Here is a 27,960-nt window from a genome sequence, read left to right as displayed (position 1 = left end):
AGGCGCGCCTGGGTGGCTCTGTCAGTTAAGCATCTGCCTTCAGCTCCGGTCATGATCCCAGAGTCCTGGGATCAAGCTCGACATTGGGCTTCCTGCTTATGAGGGACTCTGCTTCTCCCTCTCCCTCTGCCCCTCCCACCCTCTCTCTGTCTCTCTCTCAAATAAATGAATAAAATATTTTAAATTTTTAAAGATTTTCTTTATTTATTTGAAAGAGTGAGAGAGAGACACAGCGAGAGCACACAAGCAGGGGGAGCGGCAGAGGGAGAAGCAGACTCCCCACTGAGCAGGGAGCCCGATGCGGGACTCGATCCCAGGACTCTACAGCATACACTAGTTACATGGCATCTTCTGAGACACTCTGCTCACAAAGTAGGAGCCCCTCTCTTAAAGAAATGGCTTTCTGGGACCTTCAAGGCAATGTTAGGGTCAACTTTACAAGTAAGTACGATGCCTTCCCTTGTCCAAACTCCTCAATAAAAGCCAATGTATTTCACTATAATTGTTGCTATGTGTATTTTCTTTTTAACATAATTCTACCATGTTACATTATATAGATGATAAAGAAAAGGCAAATCAATGCTCCTACCTACTAACCTTGCCCTGAGTATTAACCCTCAAAGCCTATTACTTTTTATAGTACCCTCCTACCTTACCTAAACCCCTCCTGCTTTCAGTACATCTGCTCAATCAACTTTTCAGTTTTCATAATATTGGGAAGATGGTTATAGATATCCCAGAGCAGAAAGAATTTTGGGTAACAGATTCCAATTCCAAGGAAGCAACCGTGAAACCCACAATGGTGATATCAGCATGTTTTCAAATCTATCTCCATCTTCTATGTCTTTGAAATACTAACCTCCTGAGAGGTCTAAGATCCAACATCACTGTTGAATTAAATAATTCTTAATCGGTTAGCATATCTGTTCATAACTTAGTTAACAATTCACACACACACAAATTTTTTAAAGGAAAAATGGCATACCTAATAGTATATAAATTCCGAATATTCTTCTCCCCACCTTTTCCTTCCTTAACAGCTTGCATTTGTAATAATTTCATAATGGCTTTTATCAAGCCATGTGTATTCCTGTAAAGAAATATAACAACATGTTAAATGCTATAGATATAAAGTGAATATCTAATCAGGTACTTAAATCAACCATTTTTAAATAATTGAACACTTGCCACCCACACTGAACAGTAACCATCCACATGCACCCACCTCATTCTACAGGGCAGCCAAGAGGCCCAAAGGTAGACAGCTCTCATCCAACATATTTAAAAGAGAAGTCAGCCAAAGAATCAAACCACCAACCTATCACCTCTCTACACACGCTTGGTGGGTATCAATTAGGAAAAACTAAACATTAGCCCACATAATTGCAGGCAGTGACATCAGTTACCCCATACTGAATAATTAAGTCTTTCACTTATAAATATTAGTAGACCATGAATAATAACCAGACATATGAAATGGATTAGCCACTCAAAAAAGTGGGCCAGGGGGCCATTCAGAGCAAAAAACCCCAATAAAATAAAGTTAAGGGGAGTGGGGAATAAAACCTTAAATTTTTTCTTTATTCTCTGGAAGAGGTAGGAGGATAATATATCAAAAATAAAGGAAAGAAGGAAGGAAGGAAGGAAGGCAGGCCCTGCTCTTTTTCTTTCGTTATTAATTTTTTTTAATTGTGACATGGAATTTTTTTTCCTGCTTTACTGAGGTAAAATTGACAAATACAATTGTAGTATATTTAAAGTATACAATGTGATATGTGCATACATTAACTTAATTATGGCAACCATTTTATAATTAACACATCCATCAACTCCTACTTTATTTCACCTTTTTTTTCTCTTGGTGAGAATGCTAAAGATCTACTCACAGGAATTTCAAGTATACAATACAGTATTGTTAACTCTAGGCACCATGCTGTATATTAGATCATCAGAACTTGCTCACCTTCCAACTGGAAGTTTGGATGTATCTTCTGACCCACCTCTCCCCATTTCTCCCACCCAGCTGCTGGCAACCACCATTCTACCTTATTTCTATGAGTTTGGTTTGTTGTTTTTTTCTTTGTCTTATAAATAGACAAATAGTCTTTTTATTTGTCTTTCTCTGTCTGGGTTATTTCACTTAGCATAATGCCCTCCAGGTTCATCTATGTTGGCACAAACTAGCCTGCCCTTTTTAAATAAGGTTCTCCCTGGGAATGAAAAAGAAATCTTAGAAATAAAAAAATATTGCTTGTTAAGTGGGGAAAAAAAGTAATTATGTTTTAAATCATGGTTATTAATATTTATGGAGCGTCCACTGTAAGCTAAGTACTCCTCTAAGTGCTTAACATGTATTGTCATTTACTATCCAAAATATAGTAAGTTACAAATCACTGTTTATTTTTAGGCTAGGACAAGACTTGGACTTAACTCATTGGTATCATTTGGGGCAATTATGTGAGGTGTTATTTTCGTGTACTCTTCTACAACATTTAAAGTTTTCCAGATGACATAAGGTTTGCCCACACTGTCCACTACAGTAGCCAACACCCACACAAGACCACTGAGCACATGTTAATGCGGCTAATCCAAACTGAGATGTGCTAGAAGTGTAAAATACACACTGGATTTTAAAGACTGAGGACACAGTAAAGAACATAAAATATTATGTGTAATTTTTTATATTGACTGTATATGGAAATATGATTTTTGATACATGGGGCATATAATATATATAATTTAAATTAACATCACCTGTTTAACTTTTTAATGTGGCTGTGAGAAAATTTTGAATTATATATGTGGCTCATATTTGTGACTCACCTTTCCTTATCTAATAATTTACTTTTCATATGATTAGAGTTTTAGAGAGAACAGATAACAGATCTATGGTTTTTTATTGAAGTATAATTAACATACCATGTTATATTAGTTTCAGGTGTACCATATGATGATTCAACAGTTCTGTACACTTCTCTGTGCTCATCAAGATAAATGTGCTCTGAATCCCCTTTATCTACGTCACCCATCACCCCCACCTCCTTTCCTCTGGCAACCATCAGTTTGTTCTCTGTATTTAAGAGTCTGTTTTTTTGTTTATCTCTATTTTTCTTTGTTCCTTTGTTTTGTTTCTTAAATTCCACATACAAGTGAAATCCTATGGTATTTGTCCTTCTCTGACTTATTTCACTTAGCATTATATAGCCTCTAGGTCCATCCGTGGTGTTGCAAATGGCAAAATTTCAGTCATTTTTATGGATGAGTAATAGTCCATTGTATGGATATACCACACCTTCTTTACCTATTCATCTATCGATGGACAGTTGAGTTGCGTCCATATCATGGCTATTGTAAATAATGCTGCAATAAACATAGGGATGCATAAAAAAAACAGGAGTGCATAGATCTTTTCTAATTAGTGTTTTCATGTTCTTTGAGTAAACACCCAGTAATGGAATTACTGGTCATATGGTAATTCTGTTTTTAATTGTTTGAGAAACATCCATCCGGACTTATGATTTTTAACCAATTTGGATCACCTACCACTTTATAAAAGCAGTAGAATCCCAGAGAAAAACACATACATCATATCTGCATTTCATTCACAGAACTACTGAGGCTAATAAATGAACTCGTTTTTTTTTTAAGTTTATTTACTTTTAGTAATCTCTACACCCAAAGTGGGGTTTGAATTCACTACCCCAACATCAAGAGCTGCATGCTCTGCCATCTTAGCCAGCCAGGTGCCCCTGAACTCCAGTTTTCTAACCTTTAAATTCGGTCTTGTTTGGCCTTATTTGTGGATCCAGATCTTACTGTGTGAATAAGTAAGTGTACTCTATTTTGAGTGTGTAGCATGAATAGATTTTAAGTTTTGAAAAATGATGGCATCAATCAAATCCATTCAAATAGCAGCTGAATTCAATTGAATACTTATTTAGATTATTTAAATATTTCAAGTGGGCTGAGAGGGATGGTTTCAGATTTTTTTTTTTTAAGATTTTATTTATTTATTTGACAGAGACAGCGAGAGAGGGAACACAAGCAGGGGGAGTGGGAGAGGGAGAAGCAGGTTTCCTGCTGAGCAGGGAGCCCGACGTGGGGCTCAATCTCAGGACCCTGGGATCATGACCTGAGCCGAAGGCAAATGCCTAAAGACTGAACCACGAAGGTGGTTTCAGATTTTTATTTAAACCCCTGCTTTAATTCTAATTAGCTAGGGAATGTTAGGTAAGGCACTTAACACATAGAAGCCACAACATCCTCATCTATATAATCTAGAATCATGATAAGCCCACCTCTTGTGTTGTTATAAAGAATAAATAAGAGTATGTCAGTAAAACACCTGGTTATTTTTTCAATAAATTGTGATAATCTAATGCAAGTAACTGTACCATAAAGACTGTAATGTTTTTCCCTCTTTACAGATGAGGCTATGCAAACACAAGCTTAAATGTGAGTTCATAAATACTCAAAACTGGAAGGTGTCTAAAACTACCTACATAATGGAGCACTAGGTGTTATACACAAACAATGAATCATACACAAACTACATCAAAAACTAATGATGTGATGTATGGTAATTAACATAATAAAAAAAATTTAAAAACTACCTACAAACCCAAACCTACCCTAACTCCTAGCATTTTCCATCTCTCCTCACAAAACGCTTTTTCTTGTTTTTAAGCCATTGTTACTCTGTATCTGAGATCGGCTCTTAAAAAAACTAAATTTCTATTGAATTCTGTATGATTGCAGAAAGAGGATACAGTAACAGTTTGATTAGGGGCCCCTGGGTGGCTCAGTCAGTTAAGCGTCTGCCTTCAGCTCAGGTCACAGTCCCAGGGTCCTGGGATCGAGCCTCTCATTGGGCTCCCTGTTCAGTAGGGAGCCTGCTTCTCCCTCTGCCCGCCGCTCCCCCTGCTTGTACCCTCTCACACTTCTCTCTCTTAAATAAATAAAATCTTTAAAAAAAATTTTTAAATAAATAAATACTAGTTTGATTAGTACTGAAAATCAAAATGGTGAAATAGAAGAAAATATAACCACTAGAGGAGCAAAAATCAAAGACAAGATAGGAAAATTTTTCATCGAATCTATGTCTTCAAATTAAAAAGGCTACCAAGTGCTAGGCAAGATTTGTGAAAAAATTGCTGACATTTCTCAAATCCAAAGATAAAAGGAAAATCCTATGACCTCTCAGATTTTACAAAATAAAATTTATAAAATAAAGACCATTTAAAAAATAGTAATAATAAATAAAGACCATGAGACTGACATCATTTCTAATTTGGCATCAGAATTCCCATCTTCAACACTGAATGAAGAAATATATATGGAAATATAATGGAAATGGAAAGGTTTATATAACTTAATAAGTCTAACCCCCTCCAAAAACTAAGAGTAATGTATGAAGACAAAAGACTTTCAGACATAATACTATGAAATTCTTCTTAAATAAGTGCTCCAGGTAAAAGATAAATACATGATAACAGATTATATGTTAATAATAAAAAAGATAATACATGATAACTGCACAATTTTGTAAATATATCCCAAACCACTGAGTTATATACTTTCAAAGGATGATTTTCTACTATGAGAATTTTACCTCACTGAGGCTGTTATTTTAAAAAAGAAAGAAAAAGATAAAGCATAAGAACTGACAAAATAGAAAGAGATGGACTACAAAGAACTAGTCAGAATGAATACCAGAAGAATTTATCATCAAGTCTTTAACATTTTTCAAATGTGACTACAAAGTTTAAAGCAAATGTTCAGAGAGGATTTGGAGGGCAGAAGGGGAAAGTGTGAAAAAGAACAAGAGAAAAAGACAACCTATAACTAAAATTCCAGATAGTTTTAGCAAAGTTAGTGGGGAGGGTTTTCAGAGGAGAAAAAACATTAAGACAAGAGACCATCTGAGATGAAATACTTAAAACTATACGATAAAGCATTAACATCCAAAAAACAAGAAAAGCAACAAAATAAGGCTAATCATATAAAGGCAAGATGAGCAAGGAATACAGATATGCAAATCACAGAAAAACAAGGTTCAAAATATCCAGTGTTGATGAGGGAATGGGGAAATAAGCACATTCAGGTTGAGCACACACCGGTTCAGTCTTTTTTTTTTTAAGTAATCTCTATACCCAACATGGGGCTTGAACTCACAACCCTGAAATCAAGAGTCTCATGTTCTCCCACCTGAGCCAAGCAGGTGCCTCCACTTGTTTGGTCTTTATGGAGAGTAAATTGGCAATATCCATAAATGTTTAAGTCCATAAAAAAATTCTAAATGCATATACCCTTTCTCCCATAAATTCCACTTCTAAGAACCCATCATATAGAAATACCCTTACATAGCCAAAAGAAGATCTTACACTGCATTTGTTACCTTAAAAAATGGAAGAAGAAAAACATGTTTGTCATGTTTAAATGCACTCAGAAATGTTTAAAATATGATACATTCAGGCACGTGGGTGTCTCAGTTAAGCATCCAACTCTTGGTTTCAGCTCAGGTCATGATCTCAGAGTTGAGAGATTGAGCCCCGCCTTGGGCTCCTCGCTCTGCAGGGAGTCTGCTTGTCCCCCCTCCCCTTCTGCCCCCTGACTTGTATGCACGCGCACGCCCTCCCTTGCCCTTTACAAATAAGTAAAATATTTAAAATAACAAAATAAAATATGATACATTCATAATAACGAATACTCTGCAACCGTTAACAAAGATGCAAATGGATGTATGGAAAGATATCCAATACCTATTGAGTGAAAAATGCAATTTTTAGAACAATATACATAGGAATGGATTACCCAATTTTAAAATACTTGGAGTGTATGTACTTATAAATACTTTATAGGTCTAGAAATGGGGCTCCAACTTCACTGGAATTAGCTGGTCCATGATTCCACCCATGTGTCTAGTCCTGACTGCAGATCATCACCCTAGCTCCTTCTATATTCCAGAGGGAACCAAGTTAAGATTTGAAGGCACTTCTGAAACAGGCTAGGAGCCATCAGTCTTCTACTTTCCAGTTTTCACCAGGACCCAAAAAGAAACTGAATTTTTAAAAAAGAAGAAAAGAGAGAGAAGATGACAAAAAGGAAAAGTTTTACCACTTAACTATTTTCACTACCTGCAAGTGCCATTGTTTGAGTTTTCAAAAAAGTATGCACTTTTATTTTTTTATTAGTAAAAAAGGGGGGAAGAGATTATAATCTCATGGTGAAGGACTCGCTGGTCACAAATAGAAGAGTAAATCTGATCTCCTAGATGAATAATATGAGCAGAAATTTAAGTAAACAATGAAACAACCACGATATCTTTTATTTAGAACCTATCATTAGTCACAGTTTGGCACAGACACAAAAACATGTTAATATGAAAAAGTAGACTTCTGAGGAACATTCTCAGGAATTGGAATTAGCCCTCAGATGAGCAGGTTCTCTGTGTACATACCTACACAGAAGAGTAACGAATCGAAGTGCAGGCTTTAGTCAGGACAGAAAAGATCTGGTTACATATTATGACTAACTTATCCACAGTATAACCTGTTACTAGATATTCCCACGTCAGTGTCGGAACTGTGCCTCAAATTCAACATGTCTAAAACCTAACTCTTGCTCTTCTTGCTTTTCTTTCGATGTTCCCTACCTACCAGGTGGCAAGTCAGAAATCAAGGAGTCACCTTTGACATATTCCTTTCAGTCATCCTCATATTAAATCCACCTCAAATGCTTCACCCCTTCTTTTTCTTTTTCTTTTTTTTTTAATTTATTTATGTGAGACAGAGGGAGAGAGCACGGGGTGGAAGAGCAGAGGGAAAGAGTCCTCCTAAGCAGACTCCACACTGAGCGCGGAGCCCAACATGGGGGTTCGATCTAATGACCCTGAGATCACGACCTAAGCTGAAACCAAGAGTCGGATGCTTCACTGACTGCACCACCCAGGTGGCCCAACTTCACCCCTTCTATATCTCAAAAATCCATCTATTTCCCTCCATCTCTGATGCAAGCAGGTATCTTCCTTCACCTGATCTACAGCAATAGCCACCTAAACTCATCTCCCTATATCCATTCTATCTGCCTACCCAAAGCCCAACACTTATTTTTTTTTTTAAGATTTTATTTCCTTGACAGAGAGAGAGCGAGAAAGCACAAGCAGGGGAAGTGGCAGAGGGAGAGTGGCTCCCCACCGAGAAGGGAGCCCAACGCAGAGCTCGATCCTGGGAGTCTCGGATCAGGACCTGGGCCAAAGGCAGCAGACCCTTGACCTACTGAGCCACCCAGGCGCCCTCCAACACTTTTAGTATTATGTGCATACTGCAGCCAGGGTGACCTTTTTGAAACCCCTGATACCCACTAGATAAATACTTCAGTAGATTCCCTCAGCACTCAGGATAAAGATGCAAATCCTCAAGATTAGCCATTGTGAACCACATTATCTGGCCCCTACCTACCTTCCCAGCTTCATCTCAAACCACTCTCCCTCTGCTTTTGACATTTTTTTTTTGTAAAGATGTTATTCATTTGAGAGAAAGAGAGACAGTGCACGCAGGAGCTGGGAAAGGGGCAGAGGAACAAGCAGACTCCGCGCTGAGTTTGGGGCTCAACCCCAGGTACATGCAGGGCTCAATCCCAGGATCCTGAGATCATGACCTGAGCCGAAGGCAGATGCTTAATCAACTGAGCCGCCTAGATGTCCCAGCTTTTGACATTCTTTTAGGCCTTCCTACGAGCCATCTTCCCTCCTACCACAGGGACTTGGCACATGCTATTTCCTGTAATGAGAAAGCCTAGCCACTCCTATTTGCCTAGGTAAGTTCTATTCATTCCTCAGTCTCATCCTAGGTGTTACTTCATCAGGATGATACTAAAGGGACTCCTGGCACGGTGTACTTTGTCTGAATGTAGTTTAATACCTAACTGTGCAACTATGTGACCGCGGCAGTCCCTGCCTCTAAACCAAAGGCATCATAAGTACAGTGACTATTTCTGCTTTCCTCCCCATGATATCACAGCACCAAGCACAGGTATATAGGAGATAGTAAAAAAGAGTGGGTCTGGAACAAACTCAAAAACAGTGAAAAGATACTCAAGTCTCAAAAAAGGGTTTTAAAAAAAGAGGGAATAAGACTGAAATACATCAATTAAGTCTAAATCCATGAACACATAATTCTTTACAAAATAAAATCGAATTGGTCAACACTGAAGGATGCTATGAAAAAGCTGACTGTTTTGAAGCTGACCAAATTTACTGGAGAAAGAATCCACTATATACCCTGGCTTTCCTATACAAGCTGTACTGGTGGGTAACCAAATACTAGATACGGGGGGTTCTCTTTATTGCAGTACTTCAGGAAGCAAGCGAAGAAAAAAATGACAGAATTTCAACCATGTTGAAGGTCCTAACGAACTAATGGATCTCACCATTCAGCATCAACAGCTAACATTTCCAAAAAAGAAAACAATCGGTTGGGCGTCTGCCTTCAGCTCGGGTCATGGTCCCAAGGTCCCGGGATCGAGCCCCACATCAGGCTCCCTGCTCAGCGGGAAGCCTGCCTCTTCCTCTGCCTGCTCTGCCTGCCCCTTCCCCTGTTTGTGCGCGTGGTCTTTCTCTCTGACAAATAAATAAATAAAATCTTAAAAAAAAAAAATCAGATATTATTTCCCTCCTGACCAGGGAACACATTACCATCTATGAGAAGTCTTCCCTCCCCTAAACCTCCTCCCAATAAGAACAAACACTGAACATAAATCTCATCAAATTTCTAAAGCAAACTTTCATTTTACAGGAAATATAGAGAAATAAGTTAAAGTACACCATGGAGGTGCATTCAGCAGAGTCCAAGAAAGAGAGAGACAGAGACAAAGATGAGTAGATGTGAGGGGGCAATCCCATCGATTAAAAAAGATGTAAAAGATGTAACAACAAATTCTTGGATGGTCATTCAGAAACAAATCATAAAAAAAAAAGAACATGGGACAAATGGAAATCTGAACACTGACTATACATTTAAAAAATTATACACACACACACATATATATCCAGGTATAATAATGACATTACTATTGTTTTTTAAAAGGAGGTATACAGTTAAATATCTAAAGAAAAAATTATACAGTGTCTGGGATTTGCTTCCTAGCATGGACAGGGGTGGGCTATGGAAGGAGCAAGATGGTTTAGTGGCTGTAGGGATGCATGACAGGAACATGAGGGTTCATAACACTATTCTACCTACTTTTGAAATTCTCTATAAAAAGTTTTTAAAATCATAGGAGAAGTTTCTCTTTTTAACACCAACTGTGCCCAAAATTTTCTTGGTAATGTTTTTGTGTCACACTATAAGCTAGTTTCCCTCCCTCAGTCCCCCTGGCAACCAAGGCAGTGGTGGTTTCTACGATTGCTGCTGTTTGGAGAGATAATACATAGTTTCAAAAGAACATTCCAGAGGACGATGACAACGGAAAACATGGCGGCATCTCACCAACACAGGAACACGGTTATGTTACTACCTTTGACAGTGACTCTCTATCCACTCAATGTCTCCTCCCTCTAGTCCTCTCTGAGCAACACCGGTCTAACACCAGTCACTTAAGCACAATTATAGTTCAAAGCTACAGCTGAGCTGAGCGGCTGAAAGATACCTATTTCCCAAGACATGGCTTTCCCTCCAAGTTCAATCCCAGTGAAGAAGAGACTCCTTGGAATCAGTGTTCCAGTCTCCTGTGTGGTTACTGTGTAGGGAACCTAGCACACATATGCTCATACAGTGCAGACACAGCCTCTAGAGGGTTAAAATGTGTCTCCCAGAAGGATATATCTAAGTCCTATCCCCTGGTACCCATGAAGGTGACTTTATTTGGAAATAGGGTCTCTGCAGATATAATTAAGGATCTCGAGATCAAATCATCCAGGGTGGGCCTTAGATTCAATGACTGGTGTGCTTCTGAGAGAAAGGGGAGGGAGAGAGACAGACACACAGACAAGGAGGGCCTGAAAAGACAGCGTTACTCAGCCACAAGCTGAGGAACGCCAAAGGTTGCAACAGCCACCAGAAGCTAAGAGAGAGAAATGGAACGCGTGCTCCCAGCCTCCAGAAGGAACCAATCCTGTGGCCTTCTTGGTTTGGGACTTCTAGCCTCCAGAATTGTGAAATAATAAATTTCTGTTATTTTAAGCCACCAAGTTGTGGTCAATTTTGTTGCAACAGCCTTAGGAAACGAACACATAGCCCCTGGCAGACCTGACTGGTCCAGAGTGAACATCTCACACACACGGGTCCTTGGAAATCTGTAATTGTGGCCAACCTCAGTTGGGCTGTCTCTTATACAAAAGAGCTATTAACCCAGGAGCAGGTGGTGCCCCGGAGATTAGAGGCAGAAAGACTCAGTCTGCGGCAAGAGAGGGGAAACACACAGTCTGTATCCAATTCATTTCTGAGGCCCGGCTGCATCCCTGTTCTTGGGTCCTAGGGGACACCCATTTACCAAAAAAATAAAAAGCACCCTTTTGTGCTCAAATTAGTTCAAGTGGGTTTCTGTAACTTGTAGCCCAAAGAGTCCTAAAACACTCAGTAACCTGCTGCCAAAAGTCCTTCAGTGAAGATCAGCTGGAACAAGTTCTTCCTTGGGAAGGTGCCAGAAAAAGCTGAATTGATTCAAGAACCCTCTCAGTGAGAGCAATAGAAACTTCAGGCCCTGGGGTGCCTGGGTGGCTCAGTCGTTAAGCGTCTGCCTTCAGCTCATGTCATGATCCCAGGGTCCTAAGATCGAGCCCCGCATCAGGCTCCCTGCTCAGCGGGAAGGCTGCTTCTCCCTCTCCTTCTCCCCCTGCTTGTGTTCCCTCTCTCACTGTGTCTCTATCAAATAAATAAATAAATCTTTAAAAAAAAAGAAACTTCAGTCCTGCCCTACCAGAAGAATGGCAAGAGGCAATGCAAAAAGGAACCTCAATTTTCACTGGGCCTAAGAGCTGAGACCCAGATCTTATCATAAGAGGGAGTGTGGGTCAGGAATGACGTTGAGTATTCCAAAGAAATAAATAAATAAGACAGAAAAGAAAACATTTTTGGTCAAGCTGTACAAACTACAGTAATTAAAACCACCCACAAAGATGGCTTTTCTTTATAATATAGCAATATATACATAGTAAATATAGCACAGTTACTATCGTGCATATGAATAGCATGCATCAGGTTTCCTTTGTTTGGGGCTGATTTGATTACAACATGAAACACTGCTCATGTACGCTCAGTCTCTTTTTGGAAAGACCTCAAATAATGCTTGATTCTTTGCTTTTGAAATATTCCAAATATGAGGTACAAGGAAGTAGCCATACTAATTTCTAGACCAGGGATGAGAATTACAAATTCTCATTGTATGACACAAATTATCTCCGAAGGGGGCATCCCTGGGTATGATGGAGACAATGGTACAAATGTGGCCCAGTCTCTTTTTTCACCAATTGGTCAGCTTTAAGCACAGTAAGTCACCAGCAAATAAGAGAACGTTAAACACTAGATAAACGATCAAATCATTTTCTAAATTTGTTATAAAATTATATGAGAAAAGAGAGAGAGAGAGACAAAGAAGACGAGGAAGAAAGGAAGGAAATCAAAAACAGTTCTGGGGAACCCAGGCTTGAATAAATGACAAAAAATAATGCTTTAAAAAAATCTAAGAAATAGAATGCTATTGACTTTTTGCTTGGGAAGTTCTGCATACTCATTTGTCTTCTCAGTCCCAGAAAATAGCCTGATCTCTTCTGAAGCCTTTTCCCACTACAAAAGTAACATGTGTTTCAGTAGTTGCTTTTCCTAAATCACCTAGAAACATCTTAGCACAAACACATGGCTCCTACAATGGAAGATTTTGAGACAAACAAAGCCTTCAACCAGATCAAGGAACATGAAAAGAAATAGGGCAGAATGTCCTAGACGAAAAAAGTGCCTGGAATCACTTTTCTGGTTACGAGCTGCAAGCTGAGAGAGGTTCTGGGATTTTAGGGAAAGAAAAAGGATTGGAGACAAGAAAAGGAGAACATCTGGAAACAAGCTAAACAGCTTACAAGAATATTTAGAAGACAAGATGGGGAAACAGACATGGTCTAATGATTCTGTCACTCTCAGGTAATAGTGAAATAAGCAATGGTACCCATGTAGATATAAATCTGAAACCATCTCAAATTCAAGAAAAATACTGACGCCCCAACTAGATGAAAGCATGCTATGACTAGACCCCCTTCAATCTTGGGGAAACCTCATGAAGGTATCCTTCCTTGATGCTTCTTCTCCTGCCAAATAAAATAAAAATGGAGAACCTAAATAGTACAGAAAAGCTTCAATAATACATAGTACAGAAAAGCTTCAATAATACAAGATATGAATATAGTGTCTCCTCAGTTGCTAGCTATTGCCTACAAAAAAACGGAACAATTAAGTTTCCCAAGGAACAGAGTCATCAATAAAAAAGAAGAGCCTGAAACACAGAATTTTTCTCATTAAATTACCCTAGACATTAACTCCCAATAGTTCTTAGAATCATTTTTAAACAACTTGGACCTTCCATCAATCCACGATCAAAGACTCCCTGAATCCCTCAGCTTTAGTCAGGACCACCATGGGCATTTTTAATAGTCTATGAAAGATTTCATTAAAAAGCAGGCTTTGCAAGGCACCTGGGTGGCTCAGTCAGCTAAGCGTCTGAATCTTGGATTGGGCTCAGGTCATGATCTCAGGGTCCTGGGATCAAGTCCCACCCGCATCAGGATCTGCGCTCAGTGTGGAATCGGCTTAGGATTCTCTCTCTCCCTCTCTCTCTGCCCCTCCCCTGCCTCCTGCCCTCTCTCTCTCAAATAAATAATAAAAATCTTTAAAAAATAAAAATAAATAAAAATAAAAAGTAGGCTGGCCTTTAGGAATCTCAGAAAACAGACTTTAATCTCTCACACCTTAAGACACTTTATTTTTCCCAAACACATAAATTGCGGGTCTCTCCCCTATTTAAAAAGCACAAAAGGCACAGAAATCAAGGGCTAGCCTAGTTTATCTAGCGCATAACCATCCTCCCAAACACATTTTTAAAAGAAGGGGTTGGGGAAGCAGTGGAACGGAAATTACAGGCTGTCATGACATCTCAATATCGAACACTGACTACCTGGTTCCACAGGAGAGTACAGTTTTTACGCACAATCCCGTTACTAAGCAACGGCAACAATGGCTGCCTGAGCTTTCTAGAAGCTAGTGCGGGAAAAGGGGGGGGGGCGAATCTAAGAACAGAAAAATGGAAAAACTTGCATCGGGAATCGTTATCTCAGGTAAATTCAATGTAAAAACAAAAATAAACAAAATCTAAAACAATCTCAACTTAAAACAAGCAGTTCCTGAAGAGACAAGAAAAGTGCATGCTACCATGTATCATTCACTTTAATTTCAGTTTGTTTAATTTCAAAATTCACATTTAACTGGTGATAATGATTTCCTTACTGTGTTTCCTTTGTGGTTCCCCTTCTTTCCTTCACCCTCCCTAGGGAATAATTTTTTTTTCAAATTTCCTTACTGATTAAAAGAACATTTTAGACCTCTTAAATCCATTTCTTTGTTTACAGAAGCTATAAAAACTAGTTTACAATTGTTTCATGTTGCCTCAGCTTTGAACCGAGAACACTCTTAGACATCAAACTATGCCTTTGAAGGAACAGTCTCTCAAACAGAGCCAGACACTTTCCCAGCCACTCCCTGAAGTTTAGACAACCAGAGCTTTGCAAATGTCAAGTCTTTTGCAAAGTTAGACTATACAGTGTAGCAGGCTCTAGACCAATGTTTCTCAAATTGCAGGTTGAATGGCCAGGGGTGGGGGGAGGGCTCCCATACATGTTCCAAGAGAATTTTCTAGACTAGATTGACAAAGGGTCAAGAAGCAGATTATAAGGCTAGGGGAGATGACCTCACAGACTTTTCCTGCCATCTGTCCTTGTGCCTTTCAACATTTCCTGCAATGCTGAGAAAGCTCCAGAAGCTACATTCTCTAAATCTCTCTTCTACAGAAGGCTGCTTCTCCCTATGGCTCACTCCCTCCCTCTCTCAATCTCTTTCTCAGTTCCTGAAGGATGCTACGCTAGCAGGTAGGCAAAATAAAAAGATTACCCTTTAGAATTACTGTTCTACGTCAAAGCTGAGCAATTACTATGTGGCTCTGTTCCCAGGGTGCCTCTAGATTCTGGTAAATCTCTCTTTGAAGAAGAGAAATCCAAAGACAAGTAGAAATTTAAATGCTGGAAATTGAAGATCCAAAATGTCTCAGACAAGAAGCACAGGGAAATGACAAAGTCATTCCTCCTTTTATATCCCAAAGATAAAGATGGGGGGGGGAATGTATGTTTGTTTGATTTTTATTTCTAGTTTTATACTGTTGTGGTCAGAAAAGATGCAAGATAGGATTTCAATCTTTTTTAATTTATTGAAATTTGTTTTGTGGCCTAACATGTAATCTATTCAGGACAATGTTCCACGTGCACTTGAAAAGAAATGTGTAGTCCACTATGTTTGGATGGAATGTTCTGGATATATCCTGTTAGGTTCATCTGGTCCAATGTGTCATTCAAAACCACTGTTTCCTTGTTGACTTTCTGTCTGGATGATCTGTCCATTGATGTAAGTGGGGTGTTACAGTCTTCTATTACTGTTTTCTTCCTCTATGTCTATCAACAGTTGTTTTATGTATTTAGTGCTCCCATGTTGGGGGCATAAATATTTAGAATTGTTATATCCTCCTGTTAGATTATTCCTTTATCATTATATAGTGTTCTTCTCTGTTTCTTGTTACAGTCTTTGTTTTAAAGGCTATTTTGTGCAATATAGGTACTGGTGCCCCAGTTTTCTTTCTGCTTCCATCTGATGGTAAAAAGATGGTTTTCTGTGTCAGAAAATTCCCTGAACAGCATTTGAAGGAGAAGGCTGTTTGGGTCTCCTGTTTTTAATTAAATTAAATTTAATTTCTTAAATTTGATTCTCATTTTTTTTAAAGACAGAAACAATGCAAAGTATAGTCTTTGTAATCATTGCAAACCACAAAGCTCTGCTACTTGAAATAAAACAAATGAAAAAATTCTTCACACATAATTATTATCTCTACTGGCAACAATAAAGAAAATGTAGCACTTACATAACACATTTCATCATTGAATTGATTCAAAAATTAAACTGGTTAGCTTCAAGGTCTACCCTGTCTCCATCTCCCTGTGGCTTATAAGTTAATCAAGAACATTCTCAGATAAGAAACTTAAAAAAAAATTTTCCCCCAGGAGCTTCCAATCGTTAAAATTCCTATATAGATTTACTATAAAATACAATGCTTTCTTCTATGACTTGACCATGTTTCTGATGACCCTTGAAAACTAATGGTCATCTATATGTATCATATTACTCATTGAAGCACTGACCATAATTGCAAACAAAGACAAAAAATGAAAACAATAGGGAATTGGTAAATTATGGTACATTCATACAATGGAATATTATATGGCTCGAAAAAATTAGAAAGCACTTTATTTTTGTTAAAGAACAATCTCCAGTCTCCAACATATATTTTTTCAGTAAAGAATGAAAAATAAATACTGTGTGCAGTAGGCTATTAGTTTTGTTTTTTTCTTAAGAAAAAAATATATAAACACATAAATTGTCAGTTATATGTACATACAACATCTTTAAAAAGAAAATAAGACCTGGTAAGAGTTTTGCCTCTGAGGAGAAAAACTGAATTATAGGAGTAAACAGAAACCTTGCCTCAAATACCCTTTAGGATTTTTTCCATGTGATTGTGTTGCTTATTCAAAAAATACATTTTTTTTTAAATTTTTTAGGTGGCGGGCAGAGAGAGAGAAAGAATCTTAAGCTGGGCACAGAGCCTGACACAGGGCTCAATCTCACAAAACTGAGATCATGACCTGAGCTAAAATCAAGAGTCAGACACTGAACTGACTGAGCCACCTAGGTACCCCCCAAAAATACACTTTTAAATTTTAAAAAAATCTAAGGTCACTAACAAATTATAACATACACAGATGACATGCTGATTCACTATCAGCAAATCTTATGCTTTTCAGTTTACAATAGTAATGACAGACTTATACTGAGGGATGAAGGACATCCCACACAGCATAATTTTCTAACATAACCTTCTGGAATTAAAGGTATAATCTGGGGCACCTGGCTGACTCAGCTAGTAGAACATGCAACTCTTGATCTCAGGGCTGTAAGTTCGAGTCCCATGTTGGGTGTAGAAATTACTTAAAAATAGAATCTTAAAAAAAAAAAGGTATAATCTAACCTGCTCTAATTATTCCTTACATAGACAGAGACATTACCCTGGCTCCTTAGCTGCTGATACTTACTTTTGAATATAAATAGTACAAGTGCACAACGCAAGTAGGTTTTATATTTATGAATTTTAAGGCATTTGAAAAGATTTAGGGGGAAACAAATACCATTACCTGCATCTGAAAAAAAGGCATAAGGCAAAGTCTACATGGCCTGCTTAAGATCAACCAGTAAGTTAGGGACACCTGGGTGGCTCAGTGGGTTAGGCATCTGCCTTCGGCTCAGGTCATGAACCCAGGGTCCTGGGATTGAGCCCCACATCAGGCTCTCTGCTCAGCGGGGAGCCTGCTTCTCCCTCTCCCTCTGCCAGCCACTCTACCTTCTTGTGCTCTCTGTGTCAAATAAATAAATAAAATCTTAAAAAAAAAAAAAAGAATGGTGCCTCAGAAAGCCCTGAAGTCTTACATACAGCAAATGACCACAAATTCCAAGACTATAGAGTCCAAATCAGCACATATGAAATACAAACTGCGTGACATCTTAAGGGAAAGAAAAACAACTGGCAAGTAGAGTTGACCTTTAATGGCAAATTAGTGACTTTTTTTTTCTAAAAATATGTTTTACTGATCAAACATGAAAGAAAGAATACCTGGTCGCTGGAATCAGGTTGAGTATCCCATTGAGCACATAGCCGAACTCTGCGTGATCCTGAGCAACAAGGGCCACTAGACCCTCACAGCAGGCTGTTCGAACCACCACATTATCACTGCAACACTTCTCCCACAGCAAGTTCAAAGCCGGAGTCTGAAATCAAACCAGTGATTAAAAGACATGTCCGATGAGCAGCAAAGGCATGTACACCCCCAGCCATCCTTCAACCTGTAATTTGTTCACAGTGGGTTAGTTTTCCAACACAAAGATGACGCTGTTGTTCCACCATTTGTAGAATAAACTAAAGTCGGTTTTCCAGGACAGATAATGGATGTGTTCTGATAAAAGCCACTCTTGCCCATCTGGTGTCCCCGCTGCAGAATAAGGCTGGCTGCAGACAGGGGTATGACTTGAGTTTGAGCAAACCAAGGAAACTGACAGGGGATCAAAACTAAGACTCGGCTCTCAGCGCTCCAACCAAGTCCTTTAACCAGACGCCATCAATATCCGCACAGCAGTTACTCAAGGCTGAACTCCAAATCATGCCTGTGGTTTAAGCCCTAAATGCAATAACATTTTCAGAACGTGTTTCTGCTCTCCTACCAGTAATCTCTACTACCTACATGCACCCCACCACCCCCCACAATGCCCCTGCCCCAATTTACTAAAGTCTAATGGGGGCCCAGAGGAAAGACAGTTAGGGAGGGGAACAGCAAACTGCTATTTCTGTGGCTTCCAACAAAAGCCTAGAAAACTGTTGTGGTCAAGAAAGAAACTGACTCAGGATGGGTGGGTGGCTCAGTTGGTTAAGCATCTGCCTTCGACTCAGGTCATGATCTCAGGGTCCTGGGATCGAGCCCCGCGTCGGGCTCCCTGCTCAGTGGGGAGCCTGCTTCTCCCTCTGCCCCTCCCCCTGCTCATGCTCCCTCTCTCTCTCTTTCTCTCAAGTAAATAAATAAAATCTTTTTAAAAAGAAAGAAAGAAACTGACTTTTTGCCCCCTCTGACCATTAATCTGTCATCTTTGATAGAAAAGCACCAGAAGGGCACATAAATAAATGTAAGATCTTTATTTTGAAAAATCCTATAAATGCAGAGCTTCGAGCTTTCATAACTTCCTCAAGCATCCATGACCCACCCCACCAGAGGTTCACGACTAATGATAAACCCATATTTGAATGTATTGTGGGTTAAGTCCATTTAGATTTACATGCGGTTTGGGTTTTGTTTTGTTTTATTAAAGAACACATCATGAAGCTATTTTTCCCTCTTCCTGACATAAGCTACTAGAAAAATATATAATTTGAGAAAAAAAAATAAGATCCTCAGCTCCCACAGAATAACTAAAAGAGGGGCACCTGGGTGGCTCAGTCAGTTAAGCATCTGCCTTCAGCTCAGGTTATGACCCCAGGGTCCTGGGATCGAGCCCTGCATGGGGCTCCCTGCTCTACAGAAAGTCTGCTTCTCCCTCTCCCACTCCCCCTGCTTGTGTTCCCTCTCTCACTGTGTCTCTCTCTGTCAAATAAATAAAATCTAAAAAAAAAAGAAAGAATAACTAACAGAATGAAAATCAACATATTGTGCCCACTTTCCCACTGTAGCTGGCTCTGAGAGCCTTTTCAATCTTAGGATCCCACTATAACAGAACAATACAGTTAACAGTCACTGCAGGAAAGAAATATTTATATTCCAGTTCTTTTATTCAGAAGGAAATTTTATTCACCTGTATGGCCAATATCAAAGGGTTCCAAATGTCAGTACTCCATTATAAACCAGAAAAACGAAATAAATGAATAAAAAACCCTTGCCTCAGGTATTATTGTGCCCTTGTGGAAGTAAGCATTCCTTTATTAACAGAAGAGAAAACAGTTACAGGGATTTGACAATTCAATAAATCCCGGCTGTTTAAGTAAAACCAGTAGATCACCTCAGAGTACATAATGTGATTATAGGCAGGATTAAGATCAGGGCTCTCAGAAAACCTAATTTATACAACTACATACAAATACCAGATAAATGCCAATTAGTGAAATTTGCCTCTACACTAATTTCAATATGGCAGCAGATGCTGGAGAGAGATATAACTTGGAGTAACTAACCAAAAGCAATGTGAGGCAGTAAAAAAAAAAAAAGCAATGTGAGAGAAAGGAAAATTATTTCTGCTGTGAAAAAAAAAATCTTATTTCCATCATCTACATTCTCCACAGAGTTTACCTGAGAGCACCCACTTAAATGGAGTTTCCAACCAGCTCAAAACCTACAACACTGGTTGACCAAAACCCAAGTGGTCTACATCTCAGGAAGCTGAGCACAGTTTCAATCTTAGCATTCACCTGCCCTATGCATGGATGTATGGACATCTTCCTTCAGCTTCAAGTACCAAAGCATGACCTGTCCAACATAGAACTCATATTTGGGGCACCCTAAAGTAGGAAAAATCTCTTACATCCAAACAGAGCCGCTATGTTCACTTTCTCCATTAAACAGAAAGATTCCCTCAGAGGTAATCCTACCAACCTTCTCTAAGGTATGTCTATCGTCATTCCACCCATGCTATTTTTCACTAAAAGTCACAAGAATACTCCCCTTTACCATCCCCTCCATATCTCATTCCCGGAGTCTGTTGTAACCAATTTTAAAATTGTAAAGAATTTGGAATAAGGGGGACGCCTGGGTGGCTCAGTCGGTTAAGCGTCTGCCTTCAGCTCAGCTCATGATCCCAGGGTCCTGGGATCGAATCCCACATCAGGCTCCCTGCTCAGCGGGGATCCTGCTTCTCCCTCTGCCTATTTCTCCCTCTGCTGCTCCCCCTGCTTGTGCTCGTGCTCTCTCTCTCCCTCTCTCTGACAAATAAAATCTTTAAAAAAAAAAGGAATTTTGAAGAACTTGGCAAACCAAAAAACAAACAAACAAAACCAGTTCAAAATCATTTCTACAGTGACCTGAAACAGAAGGAGTGCCTACATGCAGCTGGGAGCAGTATCTGAATAGAACTCAAGTGCAAGGTTGAATACAGACCTGGTTTGTGGATTGATGGATCTTTTCTGAAAAACCATTTTCCTTCAGGACTGCCGCAATAAGATGACCCACAGCCTTAAAAAAAAAAAAAAAAAACAATAAATACATGGTGTCAGAAGTTCTCTCCAATTAGTGCATTTGAAGGTAACTCCTGTCAATACTAGTTGATATGAAAAAAAAAAAAATACGAGGTGATAGGAATATGAGTGTGCCAGCCAGTCAAGTCATAATAAAATTCCGACTCATCTGAGAGTGTGCTCTGTGGAAGGCACTGAATTAGGCACTCTATGTACATAATTTCTTAGCTTCCTAACAGCTCTCAAGGTAAGCATTTTTATTCCAATAAGCAAACAACAGTTCAGAGATATTAAGAAAATTGCCAGATTTTCAGTTCAAAATGCTGTCACTTAGTATTAGAAGATAATGTAAGATTGCTTCATCCATTAAACCGTGAGACAAATGAGAAACACCACAGCTTTTAAAATCATTTTTGCATCTAAATGAAATCCATCATGTTTCATCATGTCCTTAATGAAGATGGAGAAAACTCATCCTCACCTTTATGACCACGGCCCATACAGATCTGAACCAATAGGTTTCCCCCTACCACAACCATTTTCTCTCGTTTAGGCTCTATGATTTAATTTCTTTATTATTTTCTCATAGGTTTTAGCCCTTGCATAAGCTTTTAGTCTCATAAATCTCTAAAACGTTCCCATATCCTGCTTTGGTCAAAAAGCCCAAAGTTAAATCTAAGACTCTATTTATAAAGGAGTGTTGATAACATAAATACATATATATCGTTCTCTCCTACCACCTCAACTCCATTCTCCTGGTTCTTCACCACTCCCCAGTACGGCTCTGCTGTCTTAGAGCTGTAGGCTAGCAACAATGATAGCCGTCCTGTGCATGGGCTGGAAAAAACTCTCTAACTGCAGCAAGTGTTGATCCTGCACTTGGACCAACGTATGATACATCTGTGAATCCTGTCAGTCTTGTAGTCTCCAGAAAAGGTCACACAAAAACACAGCACCCCCTCCTTTGTTTCTTTTTGTATTTCACACATTGGAAATGATTTAAGACCTTAATGCTTGATGATCTCAGTTTTGTAATATAAATCACACATTTACATGAATATTAAGTTTCGATCAATTAACTGTCTCTTACCTCCTAGTTTAAGGGACAGTAACAAGAATTGAAGACCAGTGAACACTTTTGGTGCCTGTTTACAAAATATACCATATTTCATTGAATGCAACTGGCCATCAACTGCAAGATGCACCATTATTTTATTCTACCTCTAAGGAAGAAAGGCTGCCAATTTATCTGTGTTACATAATGCGCCTTATAATTTCAAATTTTGATTTTATATTAGTGAAAGAGTTCCTTTGGAAAATCCTGGCCAAGTTCACGTGCAGGCAATACCAGCTGTGTAAAAACTGCTGTCACGAGTTACTAGATGCGACCCAATTTCAAAGATGCTAAAATGTGAAAAAATGTGTGTGAATCAATGAAATATGGTGCTAACACTGATCAATGGTTACAAAAGAACAATAAGAAGTATTCACAGAGAACAAGGCACAGTTGCAAGAACCAAATAAAACCAGTATGAAACATAACAGGGACAAAAAAAAAACAAAACTCCCGTTCATATTTAGAAAAAAAGACTAAAAGAAGATCAGCTTACTGACAAACATCCCCCCACCAGGTCCAACTTCTCCAGCTTGCCTTTCTATGTATCCTTCTAACAAATCAGAGAATAGAGGCTAAATTGATTTTAAAGTACAAAATCCAAGGATAAATGACCCTATATTGCTACTTAAGTTTTCCACAATAGAATAGTTGAAAGAGACATCCTCCATGAAACAATACATGTACACTTCTCACTTAACAGTAAAACACATAGGCATTTCTCAGTTATCTACGCTAATGAAGGGACTCCAGGTACAGAAAAATAGAAAATGTGGACGGTATCCTCCAAGCCTTCATCTTCCTCTTCATGGTAAGGACCTGTGCTGCACAGGATAGGACTCCAACCCAGTCAGGTAGAAGGGAATCTTGCATAAGGAGTGTTCTACTCCTCATGGAAGGGTTCCCCACTACCCAGCTAAGTCAATTCCCACAGCAGGCATCTCCGGAGAAAACTGTTGAAAGCATCCAAGACGTGGTACGTCGTTCGGTCTTCAGGCTGGCTTCTGCTGGTCCCCTGGCTTCAGTCTCACAAGAAAAGACAGTAAGCTATTACGGTACCTTGACTAACCAGAATGCTTCCAGTTAGGGGAAGGCTAACGAGAAAACCACCTTTGTTTGAACCCTAATAACTGAAAAGCTCTCTAAAATAAATTATCACCAACCCCTGCCTGTGTTAGTATAGACATCAAAAAAGAAATTTTTTTTTAAGATTTTATTTATTTATTTGACAGAGAGAGAAACAGTGAGAGAGGGAACATAAGCAGGGGGAGTGGGAGAGGGAGAAGCAGGCTTCCCGCTGAGCAGGGAGCCTGATGTGAGGCTCGATCCCAGGACCCTGGGATCACGACCTGAGCTGAAGGCAGATGCTTAACGACTGAGCCACCCAGGCGCCCCTAGACATCAAATTTTTTAATCCAGGACATTTTACTTACTGAATGTTAGGTGTTATGGTCAAAATCTCTTATTCTTAATAGCTATACAGGGGTAAAATATATCATTTTAAATGTCAATTCTCATACTCCGTAGATGTATAACCATTTACTTCTATTCCTAAAAATTCATTATAGACTTAAAAAAAAAAAATACAGATCCAGGGTCCTCCTAGTTAATCAAGGTTTTATTATGTCTAAGAAGAAAAGTATGATGTAAATCGAAACTGAGATTGGGGGGTGCCTGGGTGGCTCAGTTGGTTAAGCATCTGCCTTCGGCTCAGGTTATGATCTCAGGGTCCTTGACTGAGCCCCACGTCGGGCTCTCTGCTCAGCAGGGAGCCTGCTTCTCCCTCTATGCTCTCCCTCTCCCTCTCTCTCTCTCGCTCTTAAATAAATAAAATCTTAAAAAAAAAAAGCCAAGATTGGTCAATTTCAAATATTCACTTTCCTTTGTCACATATAAATTTCCAGGGTTTTTTTATTTAATTTTTTAAAAATAATCTCTACAAGATATGAGGGCACTTGGGTGGCTCATTCAGTTAAGCACCCAACTCTTGGTTCCCACTCAGGTCATGATCTCACGGTTATGGGACCAAGACCCACGTCGGGCTCTGTGCTCAGTGCAGAGTCTGCTTCAGGTTCTTTGTCCCTCTCCCTCTCACTCGCTCTCTCTCAAATAAATAAAATCTTAAAAAAATAATAAAATAAAATAAAATAAAGTAATATCTATACCCAGTGTGGGGCAGGAACTCACAACCCTAAGACCAAGACTAGCATGCTCCACTGACAGAGCCAGCCAGGCACCCCTCAAATATAAATTTTCAAATTAACTTATATAAAAGTTAATAAAGCAATATATATGTAGAATCCTATATATAGAATAAAACATTTGATGTTGAAAATGTAAAGTTCTACTAATAATCCAAAGCGGTTCATTTGTTACCATGAAGCAAAAATAATTAAATAAAAATTACCTGTGATTGGATAAGAGAATTTGGAAATTCAAACCTTTTCCTGATATCATCTGACATTTTTGCTTCTCTTACATGTATATATGCAGACTCTGTAATCAAAACAAAAGAGTATTCGTTAGTCCGGAAAAGGATTTCAAACCAATTATTCCTCAAATAACATAAAAGTAATTCATTCCAAAGACAACAATGGAAATAAAGCATAGGGCTCTGCAGCGTAATTGCTGGAATATGCTCATCAACCACTTCAGCCCACAAATGCCATGATTGATAAATAAACTAAAATGCTCAGCCACTCTTGGTTTTTCCCATTAGAGCAAATCCTGGAACAGATTAATTCACACTATCGAAACCCCAAAAAATCCAAAAGCTCAAGCCTAAATAACAGGATTTTAAAAGTTCAACCACATGTTTGAAGTAGAAATTCTTTCAAAGATCAAAACTTCTAAGAGAGAAAGAATCAAATTTTCACAAAATCGTTTAAACTCTACCACAGTTTGGATACAAGCTTTCATTTAATCACTCATCTAACTGCTGATGACAAGTGTAAAGCCTAGGTGAGCTTTTTTCAGGGGGTATAGAAATGACCTAGAAACTCACACATTGAAACAGATTGCTTGTCTGCTAAAAGAGCAAGCAATTAACACCAACTTTTAATATTTACATCACACCTCTCATTCCTACTGGGCTCTCACCAAAAAAAAAAACAAAAAAAAACCGGAAAGGAGAAGAGGGGGAGGGGGAGGGGAGGGGAGAGGACTGGAGGAGAGGAGAGGAGAGGCGAGAAGGAAGGAAGGAATGAAGGAGGGAGGGAGGGAAAAAAGAAAAGTGCTCGCTTACGCAGCACATATACGGAAGGAGAAGGGGAAGGGAAGAAAAAACTTTTTTCAGGCAGGCAAAAAGGATGGAGGAGGGCAAGGTGGTCAAGAGAAGGCTCCGCGGGCACCTGGGTGGCTCAGTTGGTTGAGCAACTGCCTTCGGCTCGGGTCGTGGTCCCGGAATCCTGGGATCGAGTACCACATCGGGCTCCTGGCTTAGCGGGGAGCCTGCTTCTCCCTATGACCCTCTCCCCTCTCATGTTGTTTCTCTCCCTCTCTCAAATACATAAATAAATAAAATCTGAAAAAAAAAAAAAAGAGAAGGCTCCAAAATACTGAGAGGATTCCCTAAAGATTTCAATTTATCCAGTCCATGCAACACTGAACCTACCAAATTACACTACTTTGAAAAATAAGATGCTTTAGGGGCACCTGGGTGGCTCAGTGGGTTAAGCATCCCACTCCTGATCTCCTGATTGCTTGATCTCGGGGTTGTGAGTTTAAGCCCCATGTTGGGCTTCATGCTGGGCATGGAGCCTACTTAAAAATATATACATATGTATTTAAAAAAAAAATTCCAGGGGCACCTGGGTGGCTCAGTCATTAAGCGTCTGCCTTCAGCTCAGGTCATGATCCCAGGGTCCTGGAATCGAGCCCCACATCGGGCTCCCTGCTCAGCGGGGAGTCTGCTTCTCCCTCTCCCACTCCCCCTGCTTGTGTTCCCTCTCTCACTGTGTCTCTCTGTCAAATAAATAAATAAAATCTTAAAAAAAAAAATCCAGGTAATCCAGGTTACCTTATAAAAATAACAAGCAGCAAAACCAAGCTCTCCTGCTCTCACAAATGGAGGTGCCCTGTGTTGAATGCATGGCTCTAGTACTTTCCTCCCCTTCCTCCAAAACTAAAGTCTCTGGATGGATCATTTATCCCAACCTTCTTCTTCAACATCTAGGGCCAACTTTATTCCCCTGAATTTGACATTTTGCAGCACTGAAACAGCTTGTTCCAAGATGGCAAATTATTTCTCCTATCAAAATCTACTCATTAGTTTACGCAAGTCAAAACTTCTTCAACTCGGGCGTCTGGGTGGCTCAGTCATTAAGCGTCTGCCTTCGGCTCAGGTCATGATCCCAGGGTCGTGGGATCAAGCCCCACATCGGGCTCCCTGCTCGGCGGGAAGCCTGCTTCTCCCTCCCCCACTGCCCGTGCTTGTGTTCCCTGTCTCACTGTGTCTCTCTCTGTCAAATAAATAAAATCTTTAAAAAAAAACAAAAACAAAAACTTCTTCAACTCTCCAGATGTGTCCATACCCTCTTTCTTGGAATTTTCTGCTCCTTGGAATTCTGTAAGCTCTCATAATACCATTTCCCAAAGTGTGTCCCTGGGAAACCTAGGGTGAAGAGATCTCCACGAGGGTAAAAGGTTTTGGAGGGAATATATATTGGCACCTTGAATTTTCATTCACTCATTCACTCAAATACTTATTAGCTGCCTATTAGGTGTCTAAGGCACTGCTCTGGGTGCTTAGGCAACCTCAGGGAACAAAAAAGACAAAAATCCCTACACTCATGGAGCTTAGAGTATTACAGAAACACTTTCTATTTTAAATACGGCAACCAGGGTCAGTCTCTTCTAAAGAGGATGACATTTGGTGAGTTAGCCATACAGATATCTGGGGTAAGATGTCACAGGTACAGTAAGCAGTGAGTGCAAAAGCCCAAAGCTCATCAAGTGCTTAAGGCCAAGACTAAAAAAGAGCAAAGAAAGAAGTCAAGAGTGAATGAAAGGGGCGCCTGGGTGGCTCAGTCGTTAAACATCTGCCTTTGGCTCAGGTGGTGATCCCAGGGTCCTGGGATCGAGTCCCATGTGGGGCTCCCTGCTCCGCGGGAAGCCTGCTTCTCTCTCGCCCGCTGCCCCTCCCCCTCCACTCACGCTCTCTCTCTCTCTCTCTCAAATAAATAAAATCTTTTTAAAAAAAAAAGTGAATGAAGGAGGAAGAGAATGGGAAATCAGAAAGTCAGTAAGAAATCAGACCACAGGGACGCCTGGGTGGCTCAGTCTGTTAAGTGCCTTCGGCTCAGGTCATGATCCCAGGGTCCTGGGATCGAGCCCCACATCGGGCTCCTGGCTCAGCAAGGAGCCTGCTTCTCCCTCTGCCTCTCTCCCTGCTCATGCTCTCTCTGTCTCTGTCTCTCTCTCTGTCTCTGTCTCTCTGTGTCTCAAATGAATAAAAAAATAAATAAAATGAAATAAAAAAGATCATAAAAGGCCATGTAGGTCACCAGAAGGACTGATGGATCTACCCCCAGTGAAACGGTAAGCTACTACCGAAAAAGAGTGGTAGGATTTTAACAGGATCACTTGAGATAAGGAGTGCTCAGATTCTAGATATATTTGAAGGTAGAGCCAATGCGGTTGCTGATGACTGGTTAAGAGTATAGAAGAGTCAGAGATGATTCCAAAGTTTTTGATCTGAGCACCTTTAATTTTAATCTCAATTCCTTTGGGCATTTTGTACATTAAACAAAACGATTCATACATCATTTACCATGGCATTTTTT

At 39.6% G+C, this 27,960-nt stretch overlaps 1 protein-coding gene across 2 annotated transcripts in view; it reads right to left on the bottom strand.

The window, feature by feature from the left end:
- The window catches only part of FOCAD (focadhesin), a 309,970-nt gene that overhangs the window by 259,999 nt on the left and 22,011 nt on the right, over window positions 1–27,960 (bottom strand). For both annotated transcript variants that reach the window (XM_028107273.1, XM_028107274.2), the window contains exons 2-5: window positions 24,585–24,673; window positions 20,987–21,061; window positions 17,968–18,122; window positions 986–1,090 (exon numbers count right to left, since the gene is read on the bottom strand). In XM_028107273.1, the coding sequence (XP_027963074.1) occupies window positions 986–1,090; window positions 17,968–18,122; window positions 20,987–21,061; window positions 24,585–24,641 (392 nt within the window). In that variant the 5' untranslated portion in view covers window positions 24,642–24,673. The remainder of the gene's footprint in view (window positions 1–985; window positions 1,091–17,967; window positions 18,123–20,986; window positions 21,062–24,584; window positions 24,674–27,960) is intronic.

Source organism: Eumetopias jubatus, unplaced genomic scaffold (genome assembly GCF_037043125.1).
Source record: "Eumetopias jubatus isolate StellerSeaLion01/CBP00866 unplaced genomic scaffold, mEumJub1_p1.0 scaffold_15, whole genome shotgun sequence".
NCBI lineage: Eukaryota > Metazoa > Chordata > Mammalia > Carnivora > Otariidae > Eumetopias > Eumetopias jubatus.
The sequence above is the reverse complement of the archived record's forward strand: the minus strand, read 5'-3'. Positions and strand labels throughout refer to the sequence as shown.